General features: G+C 40.3%; 1 protein-coding gene across 1 annotated transcript in view; it reads right to left on the bottom strand.

Moving 5' to 3' along the window:
* DPYD (dihydropyrimidine dehydrogenase) overlaps window positions 1-16842 on the bottom strand; it is an 832560-nt gene that overhangs the window by 440945 nt on the left and 374773 nt on the right. The window contains exons 9-10 of the mRNA XM_029062931.2: window positions 15116-15223; window positions 10193-10362 (exon numbers count right to left, since the gene is read on the bottom strand). Coding sequence (XP_028918764.1) covers window positions 10193-10362; window positions 15116-15223 — 278 coding nt within the window. The remainder of the gene's footprint in view (window positions 1-10192; window positions 10363-15115; window positions 15224-16842) is intronic.

The raw sequence follows: 16842 nt of genomic DNA, 5'->3' as shown, positions 1-16842 counted from the left end.
CTGAAACTGAAAAGCACTAATTTTCCTGAAAACACAGTCACATCTAGAATTTCAGGAATAAATAATAAAATAAATATGAAAACTACCAAATGAGGTATATGGCTATGGGGGACTTAATCCCCAAATATTAAAAAAAAGTGTTATGTGGTTCATTCATTCATTCAGTCATATTTACCAAGCACTTACTGGGTGCCAAGCACTGTTCAATGTTCAAATTTTCTAAAGGATTACTTTCTTGTTGAATGCAAGTTGAAGCAGCATGGCCTAGTGGAAAAAACACGAGCCTGGTAGTCAGAGGACTTGGATTCTAATCCTGACTCTGCCAATTGCTTGCTGTGTGACCCTGAGCAAGTCATTAACTTCTCAGTGCCTCAGTTCTCTTGTTCTCCCTCCTACTTTGACTGTGAGCCCCATGAGGAACAGGTATTGTGTCCAACTTACGTTGTATCTATCCCAGCATTTAGAAGAATGTTTGACACATTGTAAGTGCTTAACAAAAACCATAAAATACTACTCCAAAGCCAAGCCAAAGGCATTTAAGTACCTTGGAAACATTTTAAAGGTGAGCTCTAAACTATCACTCAGTTATGTCATTACCCAGAGAGATATTTCATTGTTCGAACTATATAAAGCGTTCTTGAAAGGCCAATGGATGGAATTTTGCAATCATAATTATAAAGTGCTGAAATACTTGCAAAATGTTTGAAGGAATCAAATTTGAAAGAGGAAAATCAATCATCATTGTCCTAAAAATAATCTTCTGCACTCACTTCTTCTAGAGTGAATGTTTTCATCATACATTCATTTAGAACACTACTAGGGAGTTAAGGAATTTTCTTCTTACAGTTCACTTCTGTTTACTACAGCTCAATGCAAAATTGGAACACACAAGTGTGTATGCCTGGTGCCGATCAACCAATCAGTCTTTTATAGTTATTGAGCACTTACTCTGTGCAGATCACTGTACTATACTGCTTGGGAGAGTACAATGCAATAAAATTGGTAGACATGATCCTTAGCTACCAGAAACAGAATCTAGTGAGGGAGTCAGACATTACAGGCTGATTTTTCTTTAATCCAGGAAACAGAATGCATTTACTTTGAAGACCTATTGGCAAAGTGTTGATTAATTTCACTTTGAATCGGTAACACTCAATAAAGCAAGATCGTGGAAGAGCAATCAAAGCCCAACATACATGTACTTTTAATTGCTAATTTGTGTGTATGTTTTTAACAAATCTTGTATGAAGGTAGATTACAATTCTCAATTTCCTAAATGACTTTTATAAAAAAAATGTCAACTGTCTCGTAGAATTGTGGGGGTCAAGCCCATCTTGGGGTAGCTTTTCAGAGCAGAAGAGAGAGAACTAAGGGTAAGGTACAGGAAGGTTAATGAGTGATGAAAAAGCTATGAAGACTGACTTGTTCATGAAGTGATGTCACGGTTTTAAGCAATGTGTGCAGTCTATTTAGTAGTCAAATTGAATTGAGGAGTAGTTTTGCCTAATGGATAGAGCATGGGACAGGGATCCAAAGGACCTGGGTTCACCAGTACTGGCTCAGCCACCTGTCTGCTATGCGCTCATGGGCAACTTCTCTGTGCCTCAGTTACCTCATTTGTAAAATGGAGATTATGACTATAAGCCCCATGGGAGATGTGAACTGAGATCAACCTGATTAACTTGTATTTAATGCAGTACTTAGTACAGAAACTGGCACATAATAAGTGCTTAACAAATACCATCAAAGAAAACAAATATATTCTGAGTGTGTGGGGAAGATGAGAGATTTTATAAAGCATCTCAAGGGATGGACACCCTTGTCTCTAATCTCCTTGTTCTGGGCTGCTCTGGTTTACAAAACAAACACTCAAAGTTCTTTGGATGGCAGAATTAGGAGTGCAGCAGAAGAATAACCCCAGGAAAGAAAGGAGACTACATTTCCCAGAAGGCAAAGGGCATTTCCTCCTCCTGAACAGGAACCTGAAGTAGCAAGGCCTCCTTAAAAGACAGCCCATTTCAGAAAACACTTCTCTGTACTTTCTGTATAATCTAATGTCCTGGAGTTAGGATACATGAAAGCAAAACAGAGAAGCAGCATGGCTCAGTGGAAAGAGCATGGGTTTAGGAGTCAGAGGTCATGGGTTCTAATCCCGGCTCCACCACCTGTCAGCTGTGTGACTTTGGGCAAGTCACTTCACTTCTCTGTGCCTCAGTTACCTTATCTATAAAATGGGGATTAAGACTGTGCGCCTCACATGGGGCAACCCTATCACCCTGGATCTCCCCCAGCGCTTAGAACAGTGCTCAGCACATAGTAAGCGCTTAACAAATACCAACATTATTATTATTATTATTATTATTAAAGCCTGCAGTCTCGCTTCACTGTGACTAACTTGTGTATAGGAAGACACACTTCTTTGTCTCCCGGAGAAAGAATCTCCATATGGGTGAACAGTCCCCCATATAATAATATAATTTTTTATGGGAAAAATTTACAAAATATGACAGAAGTCTTGTAATTTTCTTTTTGTTCCCACTTTCTATTTAATTCTGCAGTTTCCACTATAGGGTCTCTCAAGAGCTGCCTTTAGTATTTTTCAGGTCTTTGGTAACACTTCCATTTTTATCAGATTGTTGTCAAGGAATTGGGTTTTTAATTGTTATCTAAGACATAATTACAGGGATACCACCTAACACCTTTTGGCCAGGGAGCCGTATTTCCTATGGGTTCAAATACTCCAATTCTATTCCAGTCACTCCACAGTTCCTGTCTCTCCTGGATACTGGCATAGCAGGTCACAGGGAGGCCTCGGAATAGCTGCCAGATGCCAAATTTCAGGAAGCACAACTGAAAATTGATTCATCTTCTCCCTATAGCATATAACCAACATAAGCAGCAACAGAAGTACCACACAAATAAGATCTGAAATTGGAAAGAGGAACAGTGAAGTGAGTAACTATTCAGTAGTTGGCAGTTCTTGGGCAACAAATCCAGTGGAAAGACTACAGAATGAGAGTTAAAACAATAAATGTGGCATTTAGACTCTGACTCTTACCAAGCCTAGTCTCAGTAACTTGGGGAAAGTCATTTAAGCTCTGTATAGTTCCATTTCCTCATCTCTAAAGGGAAATAATTATACCTGCCTCTGCTTATATCTCATTCATGGTGGGTAAAGTACATAAGTATATTAAAATTTAAGTTGTTATTCTTAAACCCAATGCTTTCAGCCTCCCTAGTAGAACTGTAGACACTTCAGGAGAAGCAATCCCTCTTTCATACCTCTTGAATCAATCAGTCGATGGTATTTATTACACGCTTACTGTGCGCGGAACACTGTACTAAGGACTTGGGAGAGCATAGTACTACAGAGTAGGTCGACACATTCCCTGCCCACAAGGAACTCTGAAGATGGTTTAGAGCACTTCTGCAGAGAACATACCATTTGCACTGTCTTGTCTTGTGCCTTCGAGTCATTTCCAACTCACGGCGACACCACGAACACATCTCCCCCAAAACGCCCCGCTCTCCATCTGCAATCGCTCTCGCAGCGGATCCGTAGAGTTTTACATGCACGAACTGCACAACAATCATCTTGCCTACTTTCAGACTTTCCTAACCATATTGTCTCCCCTGAAGCATCTATAATGATTTTCTTAGATCTGTCAACAGCTTTTAATACCAAATGATAGGGGGATTCTGTTTCCTGTGAAATCTAATCTCCTCTGCATAATTTTGCAGGAAAAACTGGAAGGATCCATTAGTGGATTTGTCCTCTTCCTCTCAATCAGTAGCTAGTAATACAGCAATTTCCTGACCTCCTTGAGGGTTGTCACCGGAGGTGCTCTGGCTTTTCAGTAGATTCTCAAATTAGAATGTGGATATAAGGCCACAAGGGAGGCTATTTGAGGATGAGGTTTCATGGGGGACCCGGAAGACGTTGCCGTGTCTTTTATGGGGACGGAAGTTTTTTTGGATAGGAATTTTTCTGGAGAATATGATTATTTAGGGCAATGGATAGTGTTTTGGGACCTCCTAGTCCGTTCGGCCTGTAACTCCTCGGAGCTCAGGTACCTGCTGACAAAGTAAACCTTACTGGTCAGCGGCCTGCTGAATTTCGGTGGTTTCACCCATTTCCCTAGGATCCATTACAGGTGCTAGCCAGCACCAACTTCACCTTAGGCATTGCTAAACCTGCTTTGCTCAATCACATTCATTCATTCATTCAATAGTATTTATAGAGCACTTACTATGTGCAGAGCACTGTACTAAGCACTTGGAATGGACATATCGGTAACAGATAGAGACAGTCCCTGCCCTTTGATGGGCTTACAGTCTAATCAGGGGAGACGGACAGACAAGAACAATAGCAATAAACAGAATCAGAGTAATAAATAGAATCAAGAATACGTACTACCACAAAAGCCTCCCATTATTAGCTGGCTCACATGCGAGATATTGTAAGCGCTCTGAGAAAACAGGCAGATTCTGTGATTATTTTTTCAACCGGCTATTATGCCTGGCCTATTTAAAAAAAAAAAAGCTATTGGGAAAGAACAGAGCAAATGATGAGGCTCCGACAACAGCAAATGGAAACCAGGTTTGCTGCTGCTGATGCAGTTAAGTTAATATTTCCTGCTTTGGGTATGGATTTTTCAGGTTAGAAAAAATATGTAATGTGAAGGGTAATTATTGTTTGCTTGTTTTTTAGTTCACAGAAAATTGGATTTAAATTTCAAATTTCATAAAGGAGAAGTTCATCCACTTTTTCAGGAGGCATGTACAATATCATCTGCATAACCTGGACTAATCCTGGCTCTGCCATTTGACTGCTGTGTGACCCTGACCAAGTCACTTAACTTCTCTGAGCCTGTTACCTTATCTGTAAAATGGAGATTAAGACTGTGAGTGCCATGTCAGTCAATCAAGCATATATATTGAGTGTACTGTCTACAAAGCACTCTACTAAGTGTTTGGGAAAGTACAATATAACAACAGACATTCCCTGCCCACAGTGAGCTTACAGTTCTATATGTGGCTCAGGGACTGTGTCCATCCTGATTAGCTCTTATCTATCCCAGCACTTAGTAAAGTTCCTAGCACATAGTAAGCACTAAAAAAAAATACCCTAAAAAGTAAGGTCATTTGATTTCTTTGCACACTGGGAAATGGCACAGATGACAGATATACTTGGCTTAGTGGAAAGAGCACGGGTTTGGGAGTCAGAGGACGTGGGTTCTAATCCTGCCTCTACAACCTGCCTGCTGTGTGACCTTGGGCATGTCACTTAACTTCTCTGTGACTCAGTTCTCTCATCTGTACAATGGGGATTAAGACTAAGAGCCCCACAGGGAACAACCTGATGACCTTGTATCTACCTTAGCACTTAGAACAGTGCTTGGCACATAGTAAGTACTTAAATACCATCATCATCATCATCATGATTATTACTATTAACAGCTACCTCTTAGTAAACAATGACAATGCTAAGGCAATCTTGCTCAACTGAGATGACCAGATAGTGTCGTCTAGTGGTTACCATAGGCTTGGGAGTCAGAGGTTCTTGGGTTCTAATTCCAATTCTGCTACTTTTCTACTGTTACCTTGGAAAAATCATTTAACTTCTCTGTGCCTCAGTTACCTCATCTGGAAAATAGAGATTAAGACTGTGACCCCATGTGGGATGTGGATTTGTGTCCAACCTGATTAACTTGAATCTACTCCAGGGTTTAGTACAGTGCCTGGAAGCAGCATGGCTCAGTGGAAATAGCCTGGGCTTCGGAGTCAGAGGTCATGGGTTCGACTCTCGGCTCTGCCACTTGTCAGCTGTGTGACTGTGGGCAAGTCACTTAACTTCTCTGTGCCTCAGTTACCTCATCTGTAAAATGGGGATAAACTGTGAGCCTCATGTGGGAAAACCTGATTACCCGGTATCTACCCCAGCACTTAGAACAGTGCTCTGCACATAGTAAGCGCTTAACAAATGCCAACATTATTATACATAGTAAGTCCTTAAAAAATACCATAAAAAAGGAAAAAAAAGAAAAGAAATCTTGCTTTTGAGATCAGGCCTTTCGATCAAAGTGAAAAGAATAACGATGTTTATAGGGAAGATAAGTGAAAACTGACCACAGATACCAATCACTAAAGGAAAGTGCGGAAACTTTTCAGGGCGTGGAAAGAGAGAAATCCTCCAGGAAATAAATATTTGGTAGCTTTAATGATGACCCAGAGCCCCATGTGGGATGTGGATTTGTGTCCAACCTGATTCGCTTGAAGCTACTCCAGGGTTTAGTACAGTGCCTGGCACATACATAGTAAGTCCTTAACAAATACTACAAAAAAAAGGGAAAAAAAGAAAAGAAATCTTGCTTTGGAGATTTGTCCTTTCGATGAAAGTGAAAAGAATAACGACATTTATAGGAAGATAAGTGAAAACTGACTGCAGATACCAATCACCCAAGGAAAGTGCAGAAACCTTTCAGGATGGGGAGGAGAAAAATCTTCCAGAAAATAAATATTTGGGTGACCAAAATGTCTAGATATCACATTCCAAAAAGGGACTCAATATAACTGACAGCCAGGAAGCTCTTGGCAGTTCATCATACAAATGCACCACACTGATTTACATCATCCATGGCAGATTTAGGATGGATTAGTAAATCGATTTCAGATCATATGAGCAGTCAAAGTGTTAAAGAAAACCTAAAAAAATCCATAACCTATTCAGAGTTCTGTTTATTATATCTACTAGGAGCTCATTTGGTCTTTACATCAGCTTATTTCTAGTTTTAAAAAAATTCATTACTTTTTTAGGTAACAGCAATAAAGCAAAATAGTACTTACGGAGGCCCTTAAAGAGTGAAAAAAGCACAGGACTGGATATTAGGAGACCCAAGTCTCAGTCCTGGCTTTTTCACTTGCCTTCTGGTCGACCTTGGACAAGTCACTTAATCTCTCTGTGCCTTAGTTTTCTCATTTATAAAGGGACAGGGTCTGTGCTGGCTCTGATTATCTATCTAGTCCAGCACTTGGCATGGGTTGGCACATAATAAACACTTAATGAATACAATAATCATCATGATTATTATTTCCTGTCAGGTGAAATTATCATAATCATTCACGTGACTACTACTTTTAGATAGCAGCATGGCCTAGTGGAAAGACCACTAGCCTGGAAGTCTTAACGTACATGGGTTCCAACTCTGCCCTGATGGGGAAAACACTTGAGTCTTCTGTACCTCAGTTTCCTCATCTGTAAAATGGGGATTAAATGCCTGTTTCTCCTCCTACTTATACTGTGTTCCTCATGTGGGACAGAAACAGTGGCTGACCTGGATAGCTTGAATTTACCCTAGCGCTTACTTAGTAGAGTGCTTGGCCCATAGTTAAGTGATTAACAGATACTAATAATGTCATTAGATCACTCTAAAGAATTCTGCTTATAGTATCTTGAAAATAATGAGTGCAGAAGACACTTACCCAAGGAGGTAGGTAAAATTATTCACTTTTGGGATATTTATTATTGGTAGGCTACAATATTTTTTTAAAGCCTAAATAACATAGAGCCTTCATTCTCATCTTTCATTTGTTGGAGGCTCGAGAAGCTTCCCTTCACATTTAGAGGATTTTGTGTTTGACATTAATACTTTTGTTTAACATTTAATACAGGAAGCAGTGGTGGCCTAGCAGAAAGAGCACAGACCTGGGAGTCAGAGGACCTGGGTTCCAATTTTTGGTTGTGTGAACTCAACAACTCACTTCACTTTTCTGCACTTGTTACCTCATTTGCAAAATGGGAATTGACCCCTCCTCCCTCTAACTTAGACTGTGAGCCCCAGTGGAACAGGCACTGTGTCTGAACTGATTATCTTGTGTCTGCCCCACTTACTACACTGCCTGGGACATAGTAAGTGCTTAACAAAAATTTGATTCTCCACAGTGGCCAGTCCCTAGAACTGACTCAGTGTGGCAGGGAAAGGTCAGGAAACCTGAAAGTGTCTGAAACAGAATGACAGCTAGACACTGACAAAGGTAGTTATCAGTGGCATTGGAAGCATTCGATTATGCAGGCCCACTCTGAGTGGCTTTGATAAGGTGAAAATTAGTACATTTATTTGGTTTAGTTTGCAATTCAAGAGTTCGGTGAAAGTTAAATTTTGTAAACAGGGCAATAAGTGGTAATTATCTCTAATCACACAACTGTAAATCATAAAGTTACTTTCCCCAAAGTGAAGAAATAGTGCTTTTAGGCTGTACATCACCATGAAAAGGATTAGGCCAATATCTGCATGGATGAAAAACTTAATGGCATTGGCATGTGCCATTAATAGTCCTAAACCATAGTGGACTTGAGCGCTATGTGAAATGAATTTTATTTCATTTCTTTTAGTCATAATTTCTGGCTTGAAAAGCACTGCACTGATGCTGCATCCTCATGTTGCCTCTTGATGGGCCCAAAAGTCTAACCGTCCGCTGTAGCCCGAGTTGGCTTGCTCCTCTGTGCTGCTCATTCCCTGCAGCCTGCCCAACAGCAGCCTAAGTGGATGCCAGAGACTGTCCCAAGGCAGACAGAGAGGGAGGGAAGGGTGAGGGGTGTAAAGGCCTGGAATGCAATGTGTCAATTAAGTCAACATTAAGATAAAGAATACCGGAAGGCAAAATTAGTATTACTGGATTATAAAAACGTTGTCTTTCTTTGCACAGTCAAGTCCCCACCAATATGAGGTTACTATTAGGGATGCCTTTCTGCACAATTGCCTCTCCAGAAATTGTTTTCCATAGAAAGAGTTCATTTTAAGCACACTGCCTGCACCAATCTGATCCAACCAGATCCTTAACATGCAGGATTTTCAGTGGTCCCAATATTTCTCCAAATCCACCCCTTCTCTGTTCAGAAACCTATTTTTTGCAGACTTTATACTATGGGGAAGGACTACCACGCTTGACCTAGGAGAAGCAGCACGTCCTAGTGAATAGATCCTGGGCCTAGGAGTCAGAAAGATCCTGGGTTCTAATAATGGTCCACCACTTGCCTGATGTGTACTTCATCTGTAAAATGGGGATTAAGACTGTGAGCCCAGTATGGGATAAAATAATAATGTTGGTATTTGTTAAGCGCTATGTGCAGAGCACTGTTCTAAGCACTGGGGTAGATACAGGGTCATCAGGTTGTCCCACGTGGGGCTCACAGTTAATCCCCATTTTAGAGATGAGGTAACTGAGGCACAGACAAGTGAAGTGACTTGCCCACAGTCACACAGCTGACAAGTGGCAGAGCCGGGATTCAAACCCATGACCTCTGACTCCCAAGCCCGGGCTCTTTCCACTGAGCCACGCTGCTGTCCGACATGATTACTCTGTATCTCCCCCCAGGCTTAGAACAGTACCTGGCACATAGTAAGTGCTTAACAAATACCACAATTATTAACATTATTATAACCAGGCCTGAAAGTCACTCCCTATAACAGGAATGATCTATTTTTCAGGCTTTAGGAGACTTACCTTTCTAATTCCATCTTCTAGCTTAACTTTCTCCTGGGAGAGTCTGTTCAAAGTGCATGTCCAAAATGATGGTTTGGGCACGTTTTGTCAACGGCCAGCTTTACCCATGAAATCACTGAAATTTAAGTGATTGCTAATCACTTTAAATCAGAGAGATTCATTCTATGAAAAAAATTTAAAAATGGCGGATCCTACCCATCATTATCACACAGCACCAGGGGCAGACTGATACACGGTAATTGGAGGTGAACGACCCCGGCATTTGTCTAAATAGTGATCATTCATTACAGAATTGTTGGTATACTTTCATTTACTAAATGCATCTAAATTTCATCTATCTGTAACAAGTACATGTTGAACAGCGTACCGGTGGTCTACATAAATCCTAATGCCAGTAGGTAGTGGAGAAACATTTCAAAAGTAACCTGGAGCAGGATAATCAGTCCCATTTCAGAACGATCCATGAAATTATGCCAAGTACCCAAATTTCTATTATGAATTTGATTATTCTTCTCAATCGCTGAATTAAATGAAACAATTAAGTACAAAACTGGAACCTCTCAACAACTCACATCGCAACGTTACAGGAACAATCTAATGATGTAAAATAAGAATGACACTCTAAGAGTTTCAGCTCCTAAAACACATCTTATTAAAATGCCAAATCATCCTGACGGTGCCAGTTTACCTCCTCTGGGACGGCTCTTATGTTAACAAAGCCCTTTCGGAAGACCACAAACACGCGGCGAGCTCCACAGCGTAAAGCAGATGTCGCACAGTCAAATGCGGTGTCCCCAGCTCCAAGAACAATCACGGCTCCCTGGATCGATGGCAATGGAGAGCGACAGGCACACATTCCTGAGTGATGAAAGGAAAACCCCATTTTCAAGTAGAAAAACCATTTCCGCCTGACAGCCTCAAAGACGCTTATACTCAGAGCAGTGCAAAATCGCAGCTCGCTGTTTCCGAAGAAGGAGTGTCACTATCAAATTATTCTGCTTCATTGAAAGACAGTTTTATTCCCATTTTTAAGATAGGTTCATATGTGTAATTTCAGTCACTACCCTTAGCAGCAATGCTGCCTTTTCTACTCTGAGGAAAGCAGACTACAAAACATTTTGGAGAGTTTAGGCCGTGTCATTTTGGAATCAACCATTTAAAGCTCCACAAATTCCCCCCTCTCTTTTCCTCATTTAAGACTACCACATGGCATGTAGAATGCCAGGCGTTAGAGGTAACGTTCATTCCGAAGCAAAGCTTCACCCACATCCTTTGTGGTCAGGGCTTGATGGTGCTAATTTTGAATATCAGGTGGCAGGATTCGTACGTGTGGGAAAAGAGGAACTCGTCTGTTTAGAAAAAAGCTTCTGATTATATGTTAAAGTTCAAAAACATGGCTCAGTCTAACATATTAACTTCAGTAATCCTTTAGGAAAAAGACATTGAATAAAATCTCACTGCCCTTCCAAGCCATATGCTTTGGCAGCCGATTGTAATATCAATTTCTTAATATTTGTTTTCTGAAAATGAATTTAGAAGAAAAGATTGAATGTCTCTATATCATTTTGGCTTAAAGAAGTGTGTTTGGGAAGAACTATGAGCTCCGAATTGACTATTACTCAAGGGCTAAGGGCATATATTTGAGAATAGTTTTCTTATTCCCAGGAAAAATGATAAGCATTTAGTAGATGTATGAAACAGTGCGAATGTGCCTATCAACTCTGTTATATTGTACTCTCCCAAGCTTTTAGTACAGTGCTCTATACACAGTAAGCATTCCATAAACATAATTGATAACTCCCTGTTAAAATGAGAAATTGCTGATTTTTAAAAAACTGAAATCTTAAAGAATGATGATTTATCATCTCAAGCAATGCAATAATGTTCCTTAGAGGAGATTGTGATTGAGTTTATTCACCATTTCAATTTTCAATTCTGGTGCAGTTGTGATTTTCCCAACAAGAGTTGAGGAAAAAAAATAATATTTGGCTTTAGAAACCACTGGTAAAAACCCATTAATCTATGCTGAAAACATGCGCGTAAAGCACTTTTTTCATCTTGTTTATTATTTGGGATTTTCACTATTGTACCATCACAATCTTTAGCTGTTACTTTAGTGTTTCCTTAATATAGCTGAAGTTCAATTCAGTGCTTAGTACAGTGCACTGCACACAGTCAGCACTCAATAAATACAACTGATTGATTGCATGATTAAAAAAGTAATTTACAGCTCACAAAACAACTCAGAATGGCAAGCCATAAAAAATGTTCCAGAGAACCAGACAATTTGGTCTAGAATAGGGAATGAATTATAGAATACTGGGATTTTGATTAGCAGTGAACAATTTTTCAGCTGGCATTTTCCCAAATATACTTAACACTGGTTTGGAATCCTATATCTTTGTGCACAGAATAATAATCCCAGATCTCACTCATTCAATGTCTGTTGACTATTAGTGACTAACAGTGACAGAAGAAACAGGAGGCTATGAGTTTATTCACTCATACATTCAATCGCATTTATTGTGCGCTTACTGTGTACATGATAGCCTTCCTTATTACCCAGAGATTAGCACAGTGCTTGTTACATAGTATACTATTATTATTAACCCAGTGCCTAGCAAGGTGCTTGACACAGAGTAAGCACTTAATGAAATAATTATTAATTCATTAAATTAAAAAAAAAACTGGTTTCTAATTCCAGCTCTGCCACTTGCCTGCTGTGTGATCTTAGGGAAGTCCCTTAAATTATCTATACCTCAGTTTCTCATCTGTAAAGATGAGGATAGATACTGGTTCTCCCTCTCCATTAGACTGCGAACCTCATGCGGGGTAGGGATGGGTTTAATGATGATACTGACGGTACTTGTTAAGTGCTTATTACATGCGGTATTAAGTGAACATAAATGCAAGATAATCGTGTTGTACATAGACTCTGTCCCACAAGAGTCTCACAACCAAAGTGGGAGGGAGAACAGCTTACAAAGTGCTGTGGTGTTGACTCCAAATTTGGCCAGTTCACGTTCACCAAGGTCGGCTTTCTTCCAAAAACTATGATCTGTTTACATTCATTAACCCAACACCAACTACATTGCTTGGCACATAATAAGTGCTTAACTAATACCTCAGTTATTGTTAGTACTAATAGTAATATCATCTTTAACTCCAAATATTTCTCATATGTAAAGTTTTGCATTTCCTTATTGGTTAGGAACCCATATAGTTCCTATTGTTCAATCAATCAATCCATTTTTAATGATATTTAATCCCTTACTCCATGCCAGACACTGGACAAAGCATGGGAGTAGATAGAAGATAGTTTGGACAGTCCCCATGCCACAGAGTGCACACAGTCTTAATCCCCAGAGAAGTTGATGATGGTATTTGTTAAGTGCTTACTAGTGCCAAGTACTGTTCTCAGCTCTGGGGTAGATACAAGGTCATTGGGTTGTCCCAAGTGGGGGTCACATCTTAATCCCCATTTTACAGATGGGGTAACTGAGGCACAGAGAAGTTAGGCGACTTGCCCAAGGTCACAAAGCAGACCAGTGGTGGAGCCGCTGACTTGCAAGTCTGGGCTCTTTCCACTAAGCCATGCTGCTTCTTCCCATGTGTGTCCCCAAAGGACACCCGGCAGACAATCAATTGGTCAATCATAGACAAGTGGGGAAGCTGGGATTCAAACTCAGGTCCTCTGGACCCCAGGTCCATGTTTTTTCCATGAAGCTGTGTTGTTCCATTTAACACCGTTCATGGAGTATTCATTCATTCAATTGTATTTACTGAGCACTTACTGTGTGAAAAGCTTTGTACTAAGGGCTTGGGAGAATACAATACAATCAGGTTGGATAGTGCGTTCCCTGCACACAAAGAGTGTTTTCCCAAAGATATTCAGTGCGCTGGGATTTGATATAGGAGTGTACTGGAAAGGGGGCCGTTATTGTTTTAAAGTCCTCCTTGTTAAACCCAAAGTCCTCTTGGGTTCTTCTGTTGAGAATGAAAATAAAGGTAATCATTGTCATAACACTGAAAATACATTCTAGGAATAGAAATGAATTGATAACTATCCCCACTGATATATAGTAAATTGTGAGACAATAAGTACCTGTTTGATTATGATTTATTCATAGCATATTCATTCAATTTTAACCACTAGCTTGTTTCAGTTATCTCATTTTCTGTTGCTTAATTGGTGAAAATAAAATTGAATTCTTTCTGGAGCTAAATATTTTGAAATCTTAGAGCTTATATATATTTATCCAGATGATATGTAAAGACATAAAATGAATTAGATCATGATTTTTCTGATCATGAAAAACATAATTTAAAATGGTCATTTTAATAGGAATTGGAAAATACTATGCTATTTCCTTAATATAGCACTGTCTCTCACTTCTAACGGTCTACCAAAGGTTAAGGAGTGACATCTAAAGGCTTAGGGCATTAGAAATTACCTTATCAGATGTTCATTTAATTATAGTTTGGGAAAGACCACTAAGAGGTCATCTAATCCATCCTGCTGCCTTCAGCAGGAGCAAAAATGCAATATTATTGGTAGATGAGAATATTATTTTTTAAAAAAGCAACAAGAACAGTAACAACAAAAGAACCACAGGGATGGAAATTCCAGCAGATCCTTGAATTAGCAACCCCCTAATAGGAGATGATTTCTTAAAGCTAGCAAAAATCCCTCTTACTGCAGTTTGAGTAAAAGCCACTATCCCAAGACAATTTCCCGTACATTTTAGCGGACTGATCCCTTTTGGAGAAGGACTTTTCAATACTTGAGTCCTTCTTACCCCCTCCCTGAGTCAATTGTTTAAACTCCCTAAAGGGCTCCAGGGCCATCAATCAGGGAACTTTCTCATCCATTTTTGTCTGTTCCTTGTACTTCAAGCTGTCTGCAGTCCCAAGGGACATTCTGCATAAACTCTCCCTAGTCCTAGGAGAACTTCAGGATTTGTTGTTTGGCTTTGATCAGCAAAGAGTCCTCTCCCTCTAACAGTAGCTGCAGCTCGAGGATAGCCTCTAATCGGATCAGCAAACGGTTGTCTGAATATAAGTACAGTCTGGATTTGCAAGACCGTACATTTCTCACAGACCTTCCTGGCCCTCAAGAGTTACTCTCCTGGAGCTCTCCGTGTGTTCTTTTTTTAAAATGGCGTTCGTTAAGTGTTTACTACGTGCCAGGCACTGTACTAAGTACTGAAATAGATCCATGATAAGCAGGTTGGACTCAGTCCATTCCCACATTGGACTCACAGTCTTAATCCTCATTTTACAGTTGCGGTAACTGAGGCACAGAGAAATTAAAGTGACCTGCTCAAAGTCACACAAGTGGCAGAAGCGGAATTAGGACCTAGGTCCTTCTGACTCCCAGGCCCATGTTCTGTCCCCTAGACAGCACTGTCTCTCCTGTGGTTTTGCAAAGTCTCCGGCTGAGCAAACTAGACCCTTAGTATAAGAATTTGAGACTGATTGGCACCTTATATCTCTGAGCATGACAGATAACAGAGCTTTCCTGCACGTGGACGGGTCCAGTTGGGGTTAGGGGTAGAGAGAATCAGAATCTGTTTATTATTTAGCATTTAAAAATGGGGACATACTGTACCTGGCTTGCTTGCTTTGGCCACCAGTGGCAAAAAGTCTTTTGAGGTGTAGAATCCCTGATCCACACTCAGGTCTTGGAAAATGCTATCCTTGTTTGGTTCCGGCAGACCTGTCAAAAGAAAATATGAAAAGAACTGCATTAGCTTACATGAAGATTTGGATAGCTGATATATGAGGAGGAGTTTCTGGAAGAATACATCCTCTCTTATCCTAAATAAGCACCCTATCCATGAAAATAGACCTTGATAGTAGTCATTCAACTGTTAAAGCAGCAGCAGCAGCAACATTTGGAGGCTTCTGGGTATGTGGGCAATCCAATTAAAGAATTCAATCTTCATTTTCAATAGGAAAGAGGCTTGAAAGGGTGCCCTAAATATTGCCTAACTCAATCCAAACATTTTCATTAGCTAACACAAGTCAGGTGAATTCTGACCTGAGAGGACTAACACAAATGGAAGATAAACAGAAAATAGTCATAGAGTCATAGGCGATGAATGTTGTGACGATAACAGAAATCATTTGAAGAAGGCAGGCCCTGGTGAATGTGAATTGGTCAAATATGAAATCAACATTAGAGCAATTAATTTCACCAAACTCCCTGATAAAGAACACTTCACTGAGATAGGCGCTGGATTACATCTTTGAAAATCAAAGCAACAGCACATCAAAATCATCAGTATCTGTTCTCCCTCCCATTTATACTGTGAGCCCCATTTGAGATGAGGACTGTGCCTGACCTGATTAACCTCTATCTACCTCAGCACTTAATACAGTGCTTGGCACATAGAATACACTTAACAAATGCCTTTATCAGCATCACCAGAGCATTGTATTAAGCATTTGGGAGAATACAACAGAATTAGCAGACCTGTATCCTTTGGACAATGAACCTAGAGGGACAGATAGACATTAAATACTTGATAATATATAATGCATAGATAGGTACATAAGTACATATAAATAGATAGGTACACAAGTGATGTTAGGCTGAGGGTGGGGGAAATACCAATAATAATATGACATTTGTTAAACACTTATTATGTTACTTTTTTACAGAGAAGCAGCATGGCTTAGTGGAAAGAGCCCTGGCTTGGGAGTCAGAGGTTATGGGTTCTAATCCCCGCTCTGCCACTTGTCAGCTTTGTGACTTTGGGTAAGTCACTTAACTTCTCTGTGCTTCAGTAATCTCATCTGTTAAATGGGGATTAAGATTGGGAGCCCCACCTGGGACAACCTGATTACCTTGTATCTACCCCAACGGTTAGAAGAGTGCTTGGTACATAGTAAGCATTTAACAAATACCATCATTATTATTATTATGTGCCAGGCACTGTACTAAGCACTGGGATGGATACAAGCAAATCAGGTTGGAGAGTGACAGTGTCCTACATTGGGCTCACTGTCTTAATTCCCATTTTACAGATGAGGGAACTGAGGAACAGGGAAGTTAAGTGACTTGCCCAAGGCCCCACAGCAGAGCTGCGATTCGAACCCATAACCTTCTGACTCCCAGACCTGTGCTGTATCAAATGCTCAAAGGGTGCAGATCCAAGTGCTTAAATGACAGAAGGGAGAAGCAGCGTGCATCAGTGGAAAGACCATGGGTTTGGGAGTCAGAAGGTTATGGGTTCTAATCCCAGCTCTGCCAGTTATCAGCTGTGGTGCCTTGGGCAAGTCACTTAACTTCCCTGTTCCTCAGTTCCCTCATCTGGAAAATGGGGATGAAGA

This window comes from Ornithorhynchus anatinus, chromosome 4 (genome assembly GCF_004115215.2).
Source record: "Ornithorhynchus anatinus isolate Pmale09 chromosome 4, mOrnAna1.pri.v4, whole genome shotgun sequence".
In the NCBI taxonomy this organism is placed as follows: domain Eukaryota; kingdom Metazoa; phylum Chordata; class Mammalia; order Monotremata; family Ornithorhynchidae; genus Ornithorhynchus; species Ornithorhynchus anatinus.
This window is presented reverse-complemented; position numbering and strand designations above follow the sequence as displayed.